Raw genomic sequence first — 16,257 nt, 5'->3', positions numbered from 1 at the left:
AGGTAAGCTGTGAAAGCAGAAATACTGTCACATACACTGTCACATACACACACACACACCAGCACGCATGCTTGCACACACACTCTTGTAAACACACACAGTTTACAACACACACACTCTTATGAACACACACAGAGGAGAAACACAGAAGTCATTTATTTGTAAGTTCAATTAGTTTTACTGTATATTAGCCAATCAATATCACTCTTCCTGTGATGAAGTGTGTATGTTTTAATTATTGAGATTCGAGACAGACAGAGCGCGAGACAGACAGAGCGCGAGACAGACAGAGCGCGAGACAGACAGAGCGCGAGACAGACAGAGCGCGAGACAGACAGAGCGCGAGACAGACAGAGCGCGAGACAGACAGAGCGCGAGACAGACAGAGCGCGAGACAGACAGAGCGCGAGACAGACAGAGCGCGAGACAGTCAGAGCGCGAGACAGACAGAGCGCGAGACAGTCAGAGCGCGAGACAGTCAGAGCGCGAGACAGTCAGAGCGCGAGACAGTCAGAGCGCGAGACAGTCAGAGCGCGAGACAGTCAGCGCGAGACAGTCAGAGCGCGAGACAGTCAGACAGACAGAGCGCGAGACAGTCAGACAGACAGAGCGCGAGACAGTCAGACTGAGAGAGACAGTCCTACTGAGAGACGGTGTATAATGGAATAATCTCCACTCCTGCTACTAACTCTAAAATGCAGTTCACTAGTTTCCAATTCAAATACGTGTGTGTGTGTGTGTGTGTGTGTGTGTAGGTTCTGTGGGTCCAGGCTCAGGGTTCTGTGGAGGACTTCAGCTGGAAGCAGTGGGACCAGGCCACACCCTCATCACTATCACCGTGGAAATGGAACACTACAACATCACTTCCATGGCAACGCTGGCCGCCCACAGTCCCCTCAAGGTGCCCACAGAGACTGAGAGAGAGAGAGAGACTGGGGGGGGTTTAATTGACTTATTTTCCCCAGGTTGGAGGAGAGTGGTTTCTAATGATGCCATTGGAGGGTTGAGCACCACACTACTCCCATCTGGATACACTCTGACACATGTACTTCTAGTTCCTGATAGGCTTAGGCAGTATCCATTTATCCATACCTTCATACCATCCTTTTGCCATCCCGGAGTTTGCGGTATTACCGATGCGCGGGGCGGGTGGGCGGGTGGGGGTACTGTATGGCCTCCTTGCGCTTACAATGCACCACTGCCGGTTAATGTGTTGTGCTTACAATGCTACCTGTCTTATGTCAGTGCCACTATTGTGGCAGCATTTACCTTCTCTAGGCCTACTTGTTATTGACATTAGGGTTTTTATGTTCTCGTCAACACAATGCAACACAGCAATCTCACCTCAGTGAGGCACATTCATTCTATTCTAATTATTCAGTTATAGGGCTCACTTTCCCATCAAGTACAACCATGCCTGTTGCTTGTAGCCTACCATTTAAGCCGGGTGGACACTGCACAACTTTTAAAATCCTAACATCGCTGAGCCTCTATTAATAAACGACTGTCTATCCAGTCGGATAAACACTCCAAACAGCCTCTCCAAAGGCTTGGGGGTGTCCGCATGGTCCTAAAGCACACCAGGCCTCATTTTGTATCACATTCCAATGATAATACTGCCATTGAAAAAAAATCATTTTTTTCCCCCCCCAGTGAAAGTTGCGCACCTGCCCCACATATACAATTATCTGTAAGGTCCCTCAGTCGAGTAATGAATTTTAAGCACAGATTCAACCACAAAGACCAGAGAAGTTTTCCAATGCCTTGCAAAGAAGCACACCGATTTGGTAAAAATAAAAAAGCAGACCCTGAATATCCCTTTGCGCATTGGTGAAGCTGTTAATTAGGTTTTGGATGGTGTATCAATAAACCCAGTCACTACAAAGATACATGCGTCCTTCCTAACTCAGTTGCCGAAGACGAAGGAAACTGCTCAGGGATTTCACCATGAGGCCAATGGTGACTTTAAAACAGTTAGAGTTTAATAGCTGTGATAGGAGAAAACTGAGGATGGACCAACAACATTGTAGTTACTCCAACATACGAACCTAAATGACAGTGAGGAAGTCTGTACAGATTTTTTTTTATTTTCCAAAACATGCATCCTGTTTGCAATAAGGCAGTAAAGTAAAACTGCAAAGAAATGTGGTAAAGTAATTAACTTTATGTCCTGAATACAATGCATTATGTTTTGGGCAAATCCAACACAACACATCACCACTCTTCATATGGCCTTCCTTGCATGGTGGTGGCTGCATCATGTTATGGGTATGCTTGTCATCTGCAAGGACTATGGAGTTTTTTATGATACAAATGAATGGAATAGAGCTAAGCACAGGTAAAATTGTAGAGGAACACCTGGTTCTGTCAGCTTTCCAACAGACACTGGGAGACAGTCACCTTAAACAAGGCCACTTGAGTTGCTTGAATGTTCCTGAGTGGCCTAGTTACAGTTTTGACTTAAAAATGGCTGTCTAGCAATGATCAACAACCAACTTGGCAGAGCTTGAAGAATTTTTAAAATAATAATGTTGTACAATCCAGATGTGCAAAGCTCTTAGAGACTTACCCAGAAAGACTCACAGCTGCCAAAGGTTGTTCTAACATGTATTGATTCAGGAAGTTGAATACTTACCCACTATGTAAGTAGTTTTTTATTTTTCAGATTTTTTGTTTTACAAATATTATAATTTTTTCTTCCACCTTGACATTACAGAATATTTTGTGTAGATCGTTGACAATTCAATAATTGTAATCCCACTTTATAACACAAAATAATGTGGAAAAATTCAAACGGTGTGAATAGTGAAAGCACTGTACATCTCTATTCATACAGTATACCAGGTTTCTCTCTGTCTGTCATCTCTATAAATGTTACTCCTTGTCCCTCTGCTCACCCCTCTCTTCCCCCTCTCTCTCCAGGCCCTGGTTTCAGAGGTGGTCTTGTCTTTGGGTGCGTCTTGCCTCGTTGTCTTCGAGGGGGGGCCACAGCCCTGGCCCCTGGTCCCTGCACGTTTCCATGGCGATGCCCAGGCTGAGGGAGAGGGGCTGGGCGTGGAGGCTCTCAGCCTATCAGAGCCCAGGAGAGCCCAGCAGCACACCTACAGGGTCACCTGCCACGCCCTGGGGGAACAGGTGGGGGGGACGGTGGTGTGTGTTTAAGATTGGGAGACAGGAGTGTGTGTTTTCAGATGGAGGAAGGGAGGGAGGGACAGGTGTCTGTGTTTCAGATGGAGGAAGGGAGGGAGGGACAGGTGTGTGTGTTTCAGATGGAGGAAGGGAGGGACAGGTGTGTGTGTTTCAGATGGAGGAAGGGAGGGAGAGACAGGTGTCTGTGTTTCAGATGGAGGAAGGGAGGGAGAGACAGGTGTCTGTGTTTCAGATGGAGGAAGGGAGGGAGAGACAGGTGTCTGTGTTTCAGATGGAGGAAGGAAGGGAGGGACAGGTGTCTGTGTTTCAGATGGAGGAAGGAAGGGAGGGACAGGTGTCTGTGTTTCAGATGGAGGAAGGGAGGGAGGGACAGGTGTGTGTTTCAGATGGAGGGAGGGAGGGAGGGTTTCAGAGGGGGAGGGAGGGAGGGAGGTGTTTCAGATGGAGGAAGGGAGGGAGGGACAGGTGTGTGTGTTTTCAGATGGAGGGAGGGAGGGAGGGACAGGTGTGTGTGTTTCAGATGGAGGAAGGGAGGGAGGGACAGGTGTCTGTGTTTCAGATGGAGGGAGGGAGGGAGGGAGGGAGGGAGGGAGGTGGGAGGGAGGGAGGGAGGGACAGGTGTGTGTGTTTCAGATGGAGGGAGGGAGGGAGGGAGGGACAGGTGTGTGTGTTTCAGATGGAGGAAGGGAGGGAGGGACAGGAGTGTGTGTTTTCAGATGGAGGAAGGGAGGGAGGGACAGGTGTCTGTTTCAGATGGAGGAAGGGAGGGAGGGACAGGTGTCTGTGTTTTCAGATGAAGGGAGGGAGGGACAGGTGTCTGTTTCAGATGGAGGAAGGGACAGGTGTGTGTGTTTCAGATGGAGAAAGGGTGTGTTTTCAGAGGGAGGGAGGGACAGGTGTGTGTTTTCAGATGGAGGAAGGGAGGGACAGGTGTCTGTTTTCAGATGGAGGGAGGGACAGGTGTCTGTGTTTTCTGATGGAGGGAGGGACAGGTGTCTGTTTTCAGATGGAGGAAGGGACAGGTGTGTGTGTTTTCTGATGGAGGGAGGGACAGGTGTCTGTGTTTTCTGATGGAGGGAGGGACAGGTGTGTGTTTTCAGATGAAGGAAGGAAGGGAGGAGGGAGGGACAGGTGTGTGTTTTCAGATGGAGGAAGGAAGGGGGAGGGAGGGACAGTTGTGTGTTTTCAGATGGAGGGAGGGACAGGTGTCTGTGTTTTCTGATGGAGGGAGGGAGGGAGGGACAGGTGTGTGTGTTTTCAGATGAAGGAAGGGAGGGAGGGAGGGAGGGAGGAGAGGGACAGGGGTGTGTGATGGAGGGAGGGACAGGTGTGTGTTTTCTGGATGGAGGGAGGAAGGGAGGGGGTGTGTTGAGGAGGAGGGAGGGAGGGGGAGAGAGAGGGACAGGGGTGTGTTTTCAGATGGAGGAAGGGAGAGAGGGAGGGACAGGTGTGTGTGTGTTCAGATGGAGGAAGGGAGGGAGGGAGGGACAGGTGTTTGTGTGTGTTCAGATGGAGGAAGGAATGGAGGGAGGGAAAGGTGTGTGTTTTCAGATGGAGGAAGGAATTGAGGGAGGGAGGAACAGGTGTGTGTGTTTCAGATGGAGGAAGGAATGGAGGGAGGGAAGGTGTATGTGTTTTCAGATGGAGGAAGGAATGGAGGGAGGGAGGGACAGGTGTGTGTGTTTTCAGATGGAGGAAGGAATGGAGGAGGGAGGGAGGGAGGGACAGGTGTTTGTGTTTTCAGATGGAGGAAGGGAATGTGAGGGAAGGGAGGGAGGGAGGGACAGGTGTGTGTGTTTTCAGATGGAGGAAGGAATGGAGGGAGGGAAAGGTGTGTGTGTTTTCAGATGGAGGAAGGAATTGAGGGAGGGAGGAACAGGTGTGTGTGTTTTCAGATGGAGAAGGAATTGAGGGAGGGAGGAGGGACAGGGTGTATGTGTTTTCAGATGGAGGAAGGGAGGGAGGGAGGGAGGGACAGGTGTATGTGTTTTCAGATGGAGGGAGGGACAGGTGTATGTGTTTTCAGATGGAGGAAGGGAGGGAGGGAGGGACAGGTGTATGTGTTTTCAGATGGAGGAAGGGAGGGAGGGAGGGACAGGTGTATGTGTTTTCAGATGGAGGAAGGGAGGGAGGGGGAGGGAGATGGAGGGAGGGACAGGTGTATGTGTGTTTTCAGATGGAGGAAGGGAGGGAGGGAGGGACATGTGTATGTGTGTTTTCAGATGGACGAAGGAAGGGAGGGGGGGATTGAGGGAGGGAGAGAGAGGGACATGGAGGAAGGGAGGGAGGGAGGGACAGTTGTGTGTTTTCAGATGGAGGAAGGGAGGAAGGAAGGGAGGGACAGGCGTGTGTTTTCCGGAAGGAAGGAAGGAAGGAAGGAAGGAAGGGAGGGAGGGAGGGAGGGAGGGACAGGGGTGTGTGTTTTCAGATGGAGGAAGGAAGGGAGGGAGGGAGGGGTGTGTGTTTTCAGATGGAGGAAGGGGGAGGGAGGGGCGTGTGTTTTCAGGGAGGGAGGGACAGGTGTGTGTTTTTCAGATGGAGGAAGGAAGGGAGGGAGGGAGGGATGTGTGTTTTCAGATGGAGGGAGGGACAGGTGTGTGTTTTTCAGATGGAGGAAGGAAGGGAAGGGAGGGAGGGAGGGAACAGGTGTGTGTTTTCAGATGGAGGAAGGAAGGGAGGGAGAGGAGGAACAGGTGTGTGTTTTCAGATGGAGGAAGGAGGGAGGGAGGGAGGTGTGTGTGTTTTCAGATGGAGGGAGGGACAGGTGTATGTGTGTTTTCAGATGGAGGAAGGGAGGGAGGGAGGGACATGGGAGATGGACGAAGGAAGGGAGGGGGGACAGGGGTGTGTGTTTTCAGATGGAGGAAGGGAGGGAGGGAGGGACAGTTGTGTGTGTTTTCAGATGAAGGAAGGAAGGAAGGAAGGAAGGAAGGAAGGAAGGAAGGAAGGAAGGAAGGAAGGAAGGAAGGAAGGAAGGGAGGGACAGGCAGGCGTGTGTTTTCCGATGGAGGAAGGAAGGAAGGAAGGGAGGGAGGGAGGGAGGGAGGGAGGGACAGGGGTGTGTGTTTTCAGATGGAGGAAGGAAGGGAGGGAGGGAGGAACAGGTGTGTGTTTTCAGATGGAGGAAGGGAGGGAGGGAGGGAGGGAGGGACAGGTGTGTGTGTTTTCAGATGGAGGAAGGAAGGGAGGGAGGGACAGGTGTATGTGTGTTTTCAGATGGAGGGAGGGACAGGTGTGTGTGTTTTCAGATGGAGGAAGGAAGGGAGGGAGGGATTGAGGGAGGGAGGGAGGGACAGGGGTGTGTGTTTTCAGATGGAGGAAGGAAGGGAGGGAGGGATTGAGGGAGGGAGGGAGGGACAGGGGTGTGTGTTTTCAGATGGAGGAAGGGAGGGAGGGACAGTTGTGTGTGTTTTCAGATGGAGGAAGGAAGGGAGGGAGGGAGGGACAGGGGTGTGTGTTTTCAGATGGAGGAAGGGAGGGAGGGAGGGACAGGTGTGTGTGTTTAAGATTGGGAGACAGGAGTGTGTGTTTTCAGATGGAGGAAGGGAGGGAGGGAGGGAGGGACAGGTGTGTGTGTTTAAGATTGGGAGACAGGTGTGTGTGTGTTCAGATGGAGGGAGGGAGGGATTGAGGGAGGGACAGGGGTGTGTTTTCAGATGGAGGAGGGGAGGGAGGGAGGGAGGGACAGGTGTGTGTGTTTTCAGATGGAGGGAGGAAGGGAGGGAGGGACAGGTGTCTGTGTTTTCAGATGGAGGAGGGAGGGACAGGTGTGTGTGTTTTCAGATGGAGGGAGGGAGGGACAGGGGTGTGTGTTTTCATATGGAGGAAGGAAGGGAGGGAGGGAGGGGGACAGGTGTGTGTGTTTTCAGATGGAGGAAGGGAGGGAGGGATTGAGGGAGGGAGGGACAGGGGTTTGTGTTTCAGATGAAGGGAGGGAGGGACAGGGTCTGTTTTAGTGTGATGTCTTTAGCTAATTGACAATACATGGACTTTATAGAGTTTATTGACTGACAGTAAAACATTCTTATTGAAGCTGACACCAATTTCTCAGATAAAAATAGAAGACAATATTCCATTTAAATGTAAGTATTTGCCTCTCTGAATCAACTGTGTGTGTCTTTGTGTGTGTAGTGGCTGGTGTTCAGCAGTGGGAACTCCCCAGGTCCTCTGAACCAGGATCCCTCAGTAGAGCGGAGCAGAGTGAGAGTAGACTGCAGCGCCCCGGGTTCTCTCTCTCTCTCCCTCCTCCCCTCCTTTCCTCCCTCCATCCCTCCATCCTCCCTGTCCCACCCGTGCCCTGAGCCCCACTATCCTGCCAGTCTGGTGAGTGTTTCTCTATCGCTCATTGTCTCTTTACCTCCCCTTTCCCCACCTCTGTCTCTCTCTGTCTCTGTCTCTGTCTCTTTCGGTCTCTCTCGGTCTCTCTCGGTCTCTCTATCTCTCTCGGTCTCTCTCTATCTCTGTCTCTATCTCTCTCGGTCTCTCTCGATCTCTGTCTCTATCTCTCTCGATCTCTGTCTCTATCTCTCTCGGTCTCTGTCTCTCTCTGTCTCTGTCTCTCTCGGTCTCTGTCTCTCTGGTCTCTGTCTCTCTCGGTCTCTGTCTCTCTCTGTCTCTCGGTCTCTGTCTCTCTCGGTCTCTGTCTCTCTCGGTCTCTGTCTCTCTCGGTCTCTCTGTCTCTCTCGGTCTCTGTCTCTCTCGGTCTCTCTCTGTCTCTCTCTCTCTGTCTCTCTCTGTCTCTGTCTCTCTCGGTCTCTGTCTCTCTCTGTCTCTCTCTGTCTCTCTCGGTCTCAGTCTCTCTCGGTCTCTCTCTCTCTGTCTCTCTCGGTCTCTGTCTCTCTCTGTCTCTCTCGGTCTCTGTCTCTCTCTGTCTCTGTCTCTGTCTCTGTCTCTCTCTCTCTCTCTCTGTCTCTCTCTGTCTCTCTCTCTCTCTGTCTCTCTCTGTCTCTCTCTGTCTCTGTCTCTCTCTGTCTCTCTCTGTCTCTCTCGGTCTCAGTCTCTCTCGGTCTCTGTCTCTCTCTGTCTCTCTCGGTCTCTGTCTCTCTCTGTCTCTCTCGGTCTCTGTCTCTCTCGGTCTCTGTCTCTCTCTGTCTCTGTCTCTCTCGGTCTCTGTCTCTCTCTGTCTCTCTCGGTCTCTGTCTCTCTCTCTCTGTCTCTCTCGGTCTCTCACTTTTTCATATTTCCTTTTTTTTCTTTTCTGTTTCTGCCCTCATTAACCTCTCCTAGTTTATCTCTGTTTCCCTCTATCACACACAGACACATGCCTCGCTCCCTTCCTCCCTCCTTCTCACTCCTATTACTTGTGCCTGAGAAAAGTGATGGTGGTCTCCATAGCAACTCCTGTATCTGTCTTCACAACAACATTTGTGTGAAAGGGGGGTTTTTCACCAAGGAAAAGGACATTGGAGCACACACACACACACACACACACACACACACACACACACACACACACACACACACACACACACACACACACACACACACACACACACACACACAGAAAACCTGTTGACTGCAATCAGGGCCTCTTTCACACAAATTGCCTGTGAAAATTGCAGATGAGAATGTGTGACTGATTTGAAATAGAACTAGAGTACGATATCCTTTCTGTTTATCCTTGTGGTTTAAGAGGCTGCTTGTAGAGGCAAAGCTCATTTTTGTTGAAACCTAAAAGAGACTGGCTGCCACTCAGGGTAGCCATATTGCAGTAGTGTTCTCAGTGTACAGTGTACAGTGCCCTCTCTCCACTGAGCAAACTAATAAACACACTTCTACTGCAATGTCTCTACTTCCTGTTGGGATGGGAACGACCAATCAGTCAGCACAACACACACACACACACACACACACACACACACACACACACACACACACACACACACACACACACACACACACACACACACACACACATACAGCACATACACTCACACAGCACTCAGTCCTCTCTTTGCTTATCTTAATGACCCAAACAGATGTTTCACCAAGTAGCTCAGACCAAAACGCTCTTCTAGCATATGGTGTGTCTGCCCCTCTCCCACGCTCCGTCTGCCCCTCTCCCACTCTCCGTCTGCCCCTCTCCCACTCTCCGTCTGCCCCTCTCCCACTCTCCGCCTGCCTCTCTCCCACTCTCCGCCTGCCTCTCTCCCACTCTCCGCCTGCCTCTCTCCCACTCTCCGCCTGCCTCTCTCCCACTCTCCGCCTGCCTCTCTCCCACTCTCCGCCTGCCTCTCCCACTCTCCGCCTGCCTCTCTCCCACTCTCCGCCTGCCTCTCTCCCACTCTCCGTCTGCCTCTCTCCCACTCTCCGTCTGCCTCTCTCCCACTCTCCGCCTGCCTCTCTCCCACTCTCCGCCTGCCTCTCTCCCACTCTCCGTCTGCCTCTCTGCCTCTCTCCCACTCTCTGCTGCCTCTCCCACTCTGTCTGCATCCCACTCTCTGTCTGCCTCTCTCCCACTCTCTGTCTGCCTGTCTGCCTCTCTCCCACTCTCTGTCTGCCTCTGCCTGCATCTCTCCCACCCTCCGCCTGCCTCTCCCACCCTCCGCCTGCCTCTCTCCCACCCTCCGCCTGCCTCTCTCCCACCCTCCGCCTCCTCTCTCCCACTCTCCGTCTGCCTCTCTCCCACTCTCTGTCTGCCTCTCTCCCACACTCTGTCTGCCTCTCTCCCCACTCTCTCTCCCACCCTCCGCACTGTCTGCCTCTCTCCCACCCTCCGTCTGCCTCTCTCCCACTCTCTGTCTGCCTCTCTCCCACTCTCTGCCTGCATCTCTCCCACCCTCCGCCTGCCTCTCTCCCACCCTCCGCCTGCCTCTCTCCCACCCTCCGCCTGCCTCTCCCCACCCTCCGCCTGCCTCTCTCCCACTCTCCGTCTGCCTCTCTCCCACTCTCTGTCTGCCTCTCTCCCACACTCTGTCTGCCTCTCTCCCACTCTCCGCCTGCCTCTCCCCACCCTCCGCCTGCCTGTCTGCCTCTCCCCACTCTCTGTCTGCCTCTCTCCCACACTCTCTGCCTGCTGCCTCTCTCCCACTCTCTCCCACACTCTGTCTGCCTCTCTCCCACGCCTGCCCCCTCTCTCCCACTCTCCGTCTGCCCCTCTCCCACTCTCCGCCTGCCTCTCCCCACTCTCCGCCTGCCTCTCTCCCACTCTCCGCCTGCCTCCCCACTCTCCGCCTGCCTCTCCCCACTCTCCGCCTGCCTCTCTCCCACTCTCCGCCTGCCTCTCTCCCACTCTCCGCCTGCCTCTCTCCCACTCTCCGCCTGCCTCTCCCACTCTCCGCCTGCCTCTCTCCCACTCTCCGTCTGCCTCTCTCCCACTCTCCGTCTGCCTCTCTGCCTCTCTCCCACTCTCCGCCTGTCTGCCTCTCTCCCACTCTCCGTGCCTCTGCCTCTCTCCCACTCTCTGTCTGCCTCTCTCCCACTCTCTGTCTGCCTCTCTCCCACTCTCTGTCTGCCTCTCTCCCACTCTCTGTCTGCCTCTCTCCCACCCTCCGTCTGCCTCTCTCCCACCCTCCGTCTGCCTCTCTCCCACTCTCTGTCTGCCTCTCTCCCACTCTCTGCCTGCATCTCTCCCACCCTCCGCCTGCCTCTCTCCCACCCTCCGCCTGCCTCTCTCCCACCCTCCGCCTGCCTCTCTCCCACCCTCCGCCTGCCTCTCTCCCACTCTCCGTCTGCCTCTCTCCCACTCTCTGTCTGCCTCTCTCCCACACTCTGTCTGCCTCTCTCCCACTCTCCGCCTGCCTCTCTCCCACCCTCCGCCTGCCTCTCTCCCACTCTCCTTCTGCCTCTCTCCCACTCTCTGTCTGCCTCTCTCCCACACTCTGTCTGCCTCTCTCCCACACTCCGCCTGCCTCTCTCCCACCCTCCGCACGCCTCTCTCCCACTCTCTGTCTGCCTCTCTCCCACCCTCCGTCTGCCTCTCTCCCACTCTCTGTCTGCCTCTCTCCCACTCTCTGCCTGCATCTCTCCCACCCTCCGCCTGCCTCTCTCCCACCCTCCGCCTGCCTCTCTCCCACCCTCCGCCTGCCTCTCTCCCACTCTCCGTCTGCCTCTCTCCCACTCTCTGTCTGCCTCTCTCCCACACTCTGTCTGCCTCTCTCCCACTCTCCGCTGCCTCTCTCCCACTCTCCGCCTGCCTCTCTCCCACTCTCCGCCTGCCTCTCTCCCACTCTCCGTCTGCCTCTCTGCCTCTCTCCCACTCTCTGTCTGCCTCTCTCCCACTCTCTGTCTGCCTCTCTCCCACTCTCTGTCTGCCTCTCTCCCACTCTCTGTCTGCCTCTCTCCCACCCTCCGTCTGCCTCTCTCCCACTCTCTGTCTGCCTCTCTCCCACTCTCTGCCTGCATCTCTCCCACCCTCCGCCTGCCTCTCTCCCACCCTCCGCCTGCCTCTCTCCCACCCTCCGCCTGCCTCTCTCCCACCCTCCGCCTGCCTCTCTCCCACTCTCCGTCTGCCTCTCTCCCACTCTCTGTCTGCCTCTCTCCCACACTCTGTCTGCCTCTCTCCCACACTCCGCCTGCCTCTCTCCCACCCTCCGCACGCCTCTCTCCCACTCTCTGTCTGCATCTCTCCCACTCTCTGTCTGCATCTCTCCTTATCTAACAACACTTTACCCATCACTCTGATCATGTTTGCATTGTGTCTATGTTTACTTTTAGGATATAAATGGAATTTGTTTGGGCCAGTCATATTATATGAAACCTCGTCCCCGTAACGTCTTCCTGTCTCCTCTTATCTCACCCCCCCCCTCTCTCTCTGTCTCTCTCCAGTTGTCTGTGTCCAGTAGCAGGGATGCTGTGCTGCAGTTAGCAGTGTTTGACCACCGGGGGGTGCAGTTTGACAACTTCAGCTCGTGCTCAGTGAACTGGCTGACCTCTAACTACTCCCTGCTGTCTCTGCCCTCACACACACACATGGGCTTGGCAGACACACACACACCCAGCGGCCACAGCAAACTGCACGGTCAGGGTTTTCATTACTCGTTCAGCCTAGTGGAGATCCAGGCACAATTGAGATTGTATGTTTTATGGTTGTTGAATAAATGGTTTGTTAAAGGGATGCTTGTTACCACACAAGTACCAGTTATCGGGGATTGTGTTGAGGGGATTTCAATAGAATCAGAGAGGCCGTGTTGTCAGGCCCCTAACATTTTCAGAAGTGGATGCTGATAGGCGGTATGTGTACATGCAGAGTTCTGATTGGTTGTCTCTGTTGCAGGTCGTCAGGTGCTCCGCACCCACGATCTAACAGGGACAGTCACCATCACTGTGGCCCTCACACCTGCACAGGTAAGTGTGTGTGTGTGTGTGTGTGTGTGTGTGTGTGTGTGTGTGTGTGTGTGTGTGTGTGTGTGTGTGTGTGTGTGTGTGTGTGTGTGTGTGTGTGTGTGTGTGTATTATAACTCTGTGTGTGTTGTATTGTAGGACTCATGGGCAACACCGCTGACTGCGTCTGTGCATCTGAGACTGGTGGAGGACGTGCTGTGGGACAAACGTGCTATAACCCTCTATAACCACCCTGACGTCACTGTGAGTGTTATAAAGCCTACTCTGACACATTGCCAATGCCACTGTGAATAACCTCCTATCAGATTTAATGCATGACTTTCCCCTCTCTCAATTAAATTTAAGGGGCTTTATTGGCATGGGAAACGTGTTAACATTGCCAACGCAAGTGAGGTAGATAATATACAAAAGTGAAATAAACAATAAAAATGAACAGTAAAAATTACACATACAGAAGATTCAAAACAATAAAGACATTACAAATGTCATATTATATATACAGTGCCTTGCGAAAGTATTCGGCCCCCTTGAACTTTGCGACCTTTTGCCACATTTCAGGCTTCAAACATAAAGATATAAAACTGTATTTTTTTGTGAAGAATCAACAACAAGTGGGACACAATCATGAAGTGGAACGACATTTATTGGATATTTCAAACTTTTTTAACAAATCAAAAACTGAAAAATTGGGCGTGCTAAATTATTCAGCCCCTTTACTTTCAGTGCAGCAAACTCTCTCCAGAAGTTCAGTGAGGATCTCTGAATGATCCAATGTTGACCTAAATGACTAATGATGATAAATACAATCCACCTGTGTGTGATCAAGTGTCCGTATAAATGCACCTGCACTGTGATAGTCTCAGAGGTCCGTTAAAAGCGCAGAGAGCATCATGAAGAACAAGGAACACACCAGGCAGGTCCGAGATACAGTTGTGAAGAAGTTTAAAGCCGGATTTGGATACAAAAAGATTTCCCAAGCTTTAAACATCCCAAGGAGCACTGTGCAAGCGATAATATTGAAATGGAAGGAGTATCAGACCACTGCAAATCTACCAAGACCTGGCCGTCCCTCTAAACATTCAGCTCATACAAGGAGAAGACTGATCAGAGATGCAGCCAAGAGGCCCATGATCACTCTGGATTAACTGCAGAGATCTACAGCTGAGGTGGGAGACTCTGTCCATAGGACAACAATCAGTTGTATATTGCACAAATCTGGCCTTTATGGAAGAGTGGCAAGAAGCAAGCCATTTCTTAAAGATATCCATAAAAAGTGTTGTAACAATGTACAAATGGTTAAAGTACACAAGGGAAAATAAATAAGCATAACTATGGGTTGTATTTACAATGGTGTTTGTTCTTCACTGGTTGCCCTTTTCTCGTGGCAACAGGTCACAAATCTTGCTGCTGTGATGGCACACTGTGGAATTTCACCCAGTAGATATGGGAGTTTATCAAAATTGGATTTGTTTTCGAATTCTTTGTGGATCTGTGTAATCTGAGGGAAATATGTGTCTCTAATATGGTCATACATTGGGCAGGAGGTTAGGAAGTGCAGCTCAGTTACCACATCATTTTGTGGGCAGTGTGCACATAGCCTGTCTTCTCTTGAGAGCCATATCTGCCTACGACGGCCTTTCTCAATAGCAAGGCTATGCTCGCTGAGTCTGGACATAGTCAAAGCTTTCCTTAAGTTTGGGTCAATCACAGTGGACAGGTATTCTGCCACTGTGTACTCTCTGTTTAGGGCCAAATAGCATTCTAGTTTGCTCTGTTTGTTTGTTAATTCTTTCCAATGTGTCAAGTAATTATCTTTTTGTTTTCTCATGATTTGCTTGGGTCTAATTGTGTTGCTGTCCTGGTGCTCTGTGGGTTGTGTTTGTGTTTGTGAACAGAGCCCCAGGACCAGCTTGCTTAGGGGACTATTCTCCAGGTTCATCTCTCTGTAGGTGATGGCTTTGTTATGGAAGGTTTGGGAATCGCTTCCTTTTAGGTGGTTATAGAATTTAACGTCTTTTTTCTGGATTTTGATCATTAGTGGGTATCGGCCTAATTCTGCTCTGCATGCATTATTTGGTGTTCTACGTTGTACACAATATATATTTTTGCAGAATTCTGCATGCAGAGTCTCAATTTGGTGTTTGTCCCATTTTGTGAATTCTTGGTTGATGAGCAGACCTCACAACCATAAAGGGCAATGGGCTCTGTGACTGATTCAAGTATTTTTAGCCAAATCGTAATTGGTATGTTGAATTTTATGTTCCTTTTGATGGCATAGAATGCCATTCTTGCCTTGTCTCTCAGATAGTTCACAGCTTTGTGGAAGTTACCTGTGGCGCTGATGTTTAGGCAAAGATATGTATAGTTTTTTGTGTGCTTTAGGGCAATGGTGTCTAGATGGAATTTGTATTTGTGGTCCTGGCGACTGGACCTTTTTTGGAACACCGTTATTTTGGTCTTACTGAGATTTACTGTCAGAGCCCAGGTCTGGCAGAATCTGTGCAGAAGATCTAGGTGCTGCTGTAGGCCCTCCTTGGTTGGTGACAGAAGCACCAGATCATCAGCAAACAGTAGACATTTGACTTCAGATTCTAGTAGGGTGAGGCCGGGTGCTGCAGACTTTTCTAGTGCCCGTGCAATTTGTTGATATATATGGTAAAGAGGGTGGGGCTTAAGCTGCATCCCTGTCTCACCCCACGGCCCTGTGTGAAGAAATGTGTTTTATTTTAATTTTTACTTCAAAATGTTTATTTTTATTTTTGCATTTTCCAGTTAAGAACATTCAAAACAAAAGTGAAAGGATATTAGACAACAATAGGACAAAGTGACAGTAACAGACAAGCGTAAAAAAATAAATATATATATATATATATATATATATTTATATATACAAACATACAATAAAAAAAAGAGACATTGGATCATATGCCGTAGGTCACCTGCCGTAGGCTACATATTATACATGACGGGTGAAACATTATGTGAGGATTATATAGAGATTCAATCAATGTGATGTGGGGGGAGATTCTCCATATAGTCAATAAAAGGTTGCCAAATTCTGTAAAATGTCTTTAACTTATTCCTCAAGCAGTAAGTGATTTTCTCCAGTGGGATACAACTATTAACTTCCGATAGCCACATTGCAACTGGCAGGGAGGAATCCAATTTATTTATTGGCAATCGCTAGCAATATTTCTGTTAGCTTTATAGTATGGCTTTGCCTAAGATGAAGGAATGTTCCTTCATCTGAGCCACATCTAAAACATAGGGAGGAGATATCAGAGTTGAACTTGTGCAGTCTAGATGGGGTGATATAGAGCTGATGGAGGAAATTAAACTGGATCAGTCTGTATCTGGAGTTCAATGTGGATGTAACACCATCCCTGCATAGGTCACTCCATAAACCCTCATCAAGATCAATACCCAGATCTCTCTCCCATCTAAGTCGGGGTTTATCTAGCCCAGGCAGTGTTAGTCCTGACATAAGAGTATCGTAAACACGGGAAATGGTCTTGAACAGTGGTTGGTCTGCGTGGCAGAGTTGATCAATAGGTGACATCTTAGGTAGGTTCCATTGTACCTTGAGTCACCCTAATAAAGTTTCGTAGTTGTAGGTAGCTAAAGAAGTCCCTGTTAGGCAAGTGGTATTTCTGTTTCAGCTGATCAAAAGACATAAGAACTTCCTCCTCGTAACAATGTTCCAGAAGAGTGATCTCCTTATCAGACCATGGTCTAAAGTTACTATTCTGGAAAAACATAGGAATCAATCTATTGTTCCATAAAGGGGTTTTAGGGGAAAGAAATCCCCCTCGTCTGAACAACTCT

At 50.6% G+C, this 16,257-nt stretch overlaps 1 protein-coding gene across 1 annotated transcript in view; it reads left to right on the top strand.

Moving 5' to 3' along the window:
• LOC118367684 (nuclear pore membrane glycoprotein 210-like) overlaps positions 1-16,257 on the top strand; it is a 41,496-nt gene that overhangs the window by 10,349 nt on the left and 14,890 nt on the right. Inside the window, exons 14-19 of the mRNA XM_052492685.1 lie at positions 756-901; positions 2,923-3,135; positions 7,282-7,473; positions 11,917-12,109; positions 12,365-12,435; positions 12,571-12,675. Coding sequence (XP_052348645.1) covers positions 756-901; positions 2,923-3,135; positions 7,282-7,473; positions 11,917-12,109; positions 12,365-12,435; positions 12,571-12,675 — 920 coding nt within the window. The remainder of the gene's footprint in view (positions 1-755; positions 902-2,922; positions 3,136-7,281; positions 7,474-11,916; positions 12,110-12,364; positions 12,436-12,570; positions 12,676-16,257) is intronic.

The sequence above is a fragment of the Oncorhynchus keta genome, chromosome 34 (assembly GCF_023373465.1).
Source record: "Oncorhynchus keta strain PuntledgeMale-10-30-2019 chromosome 34, Oket_V2, whole genome shotgun sequence".
NCBI lineage: Eukaryota > Metazoa > Chordata > Actinopteri > Salmoniformes > Salmonidae > Oncorhynchus > Oncorhynchus keta.
This window is presented reverse-complemented; position numbering and strand designations above follow the sequence as displayed.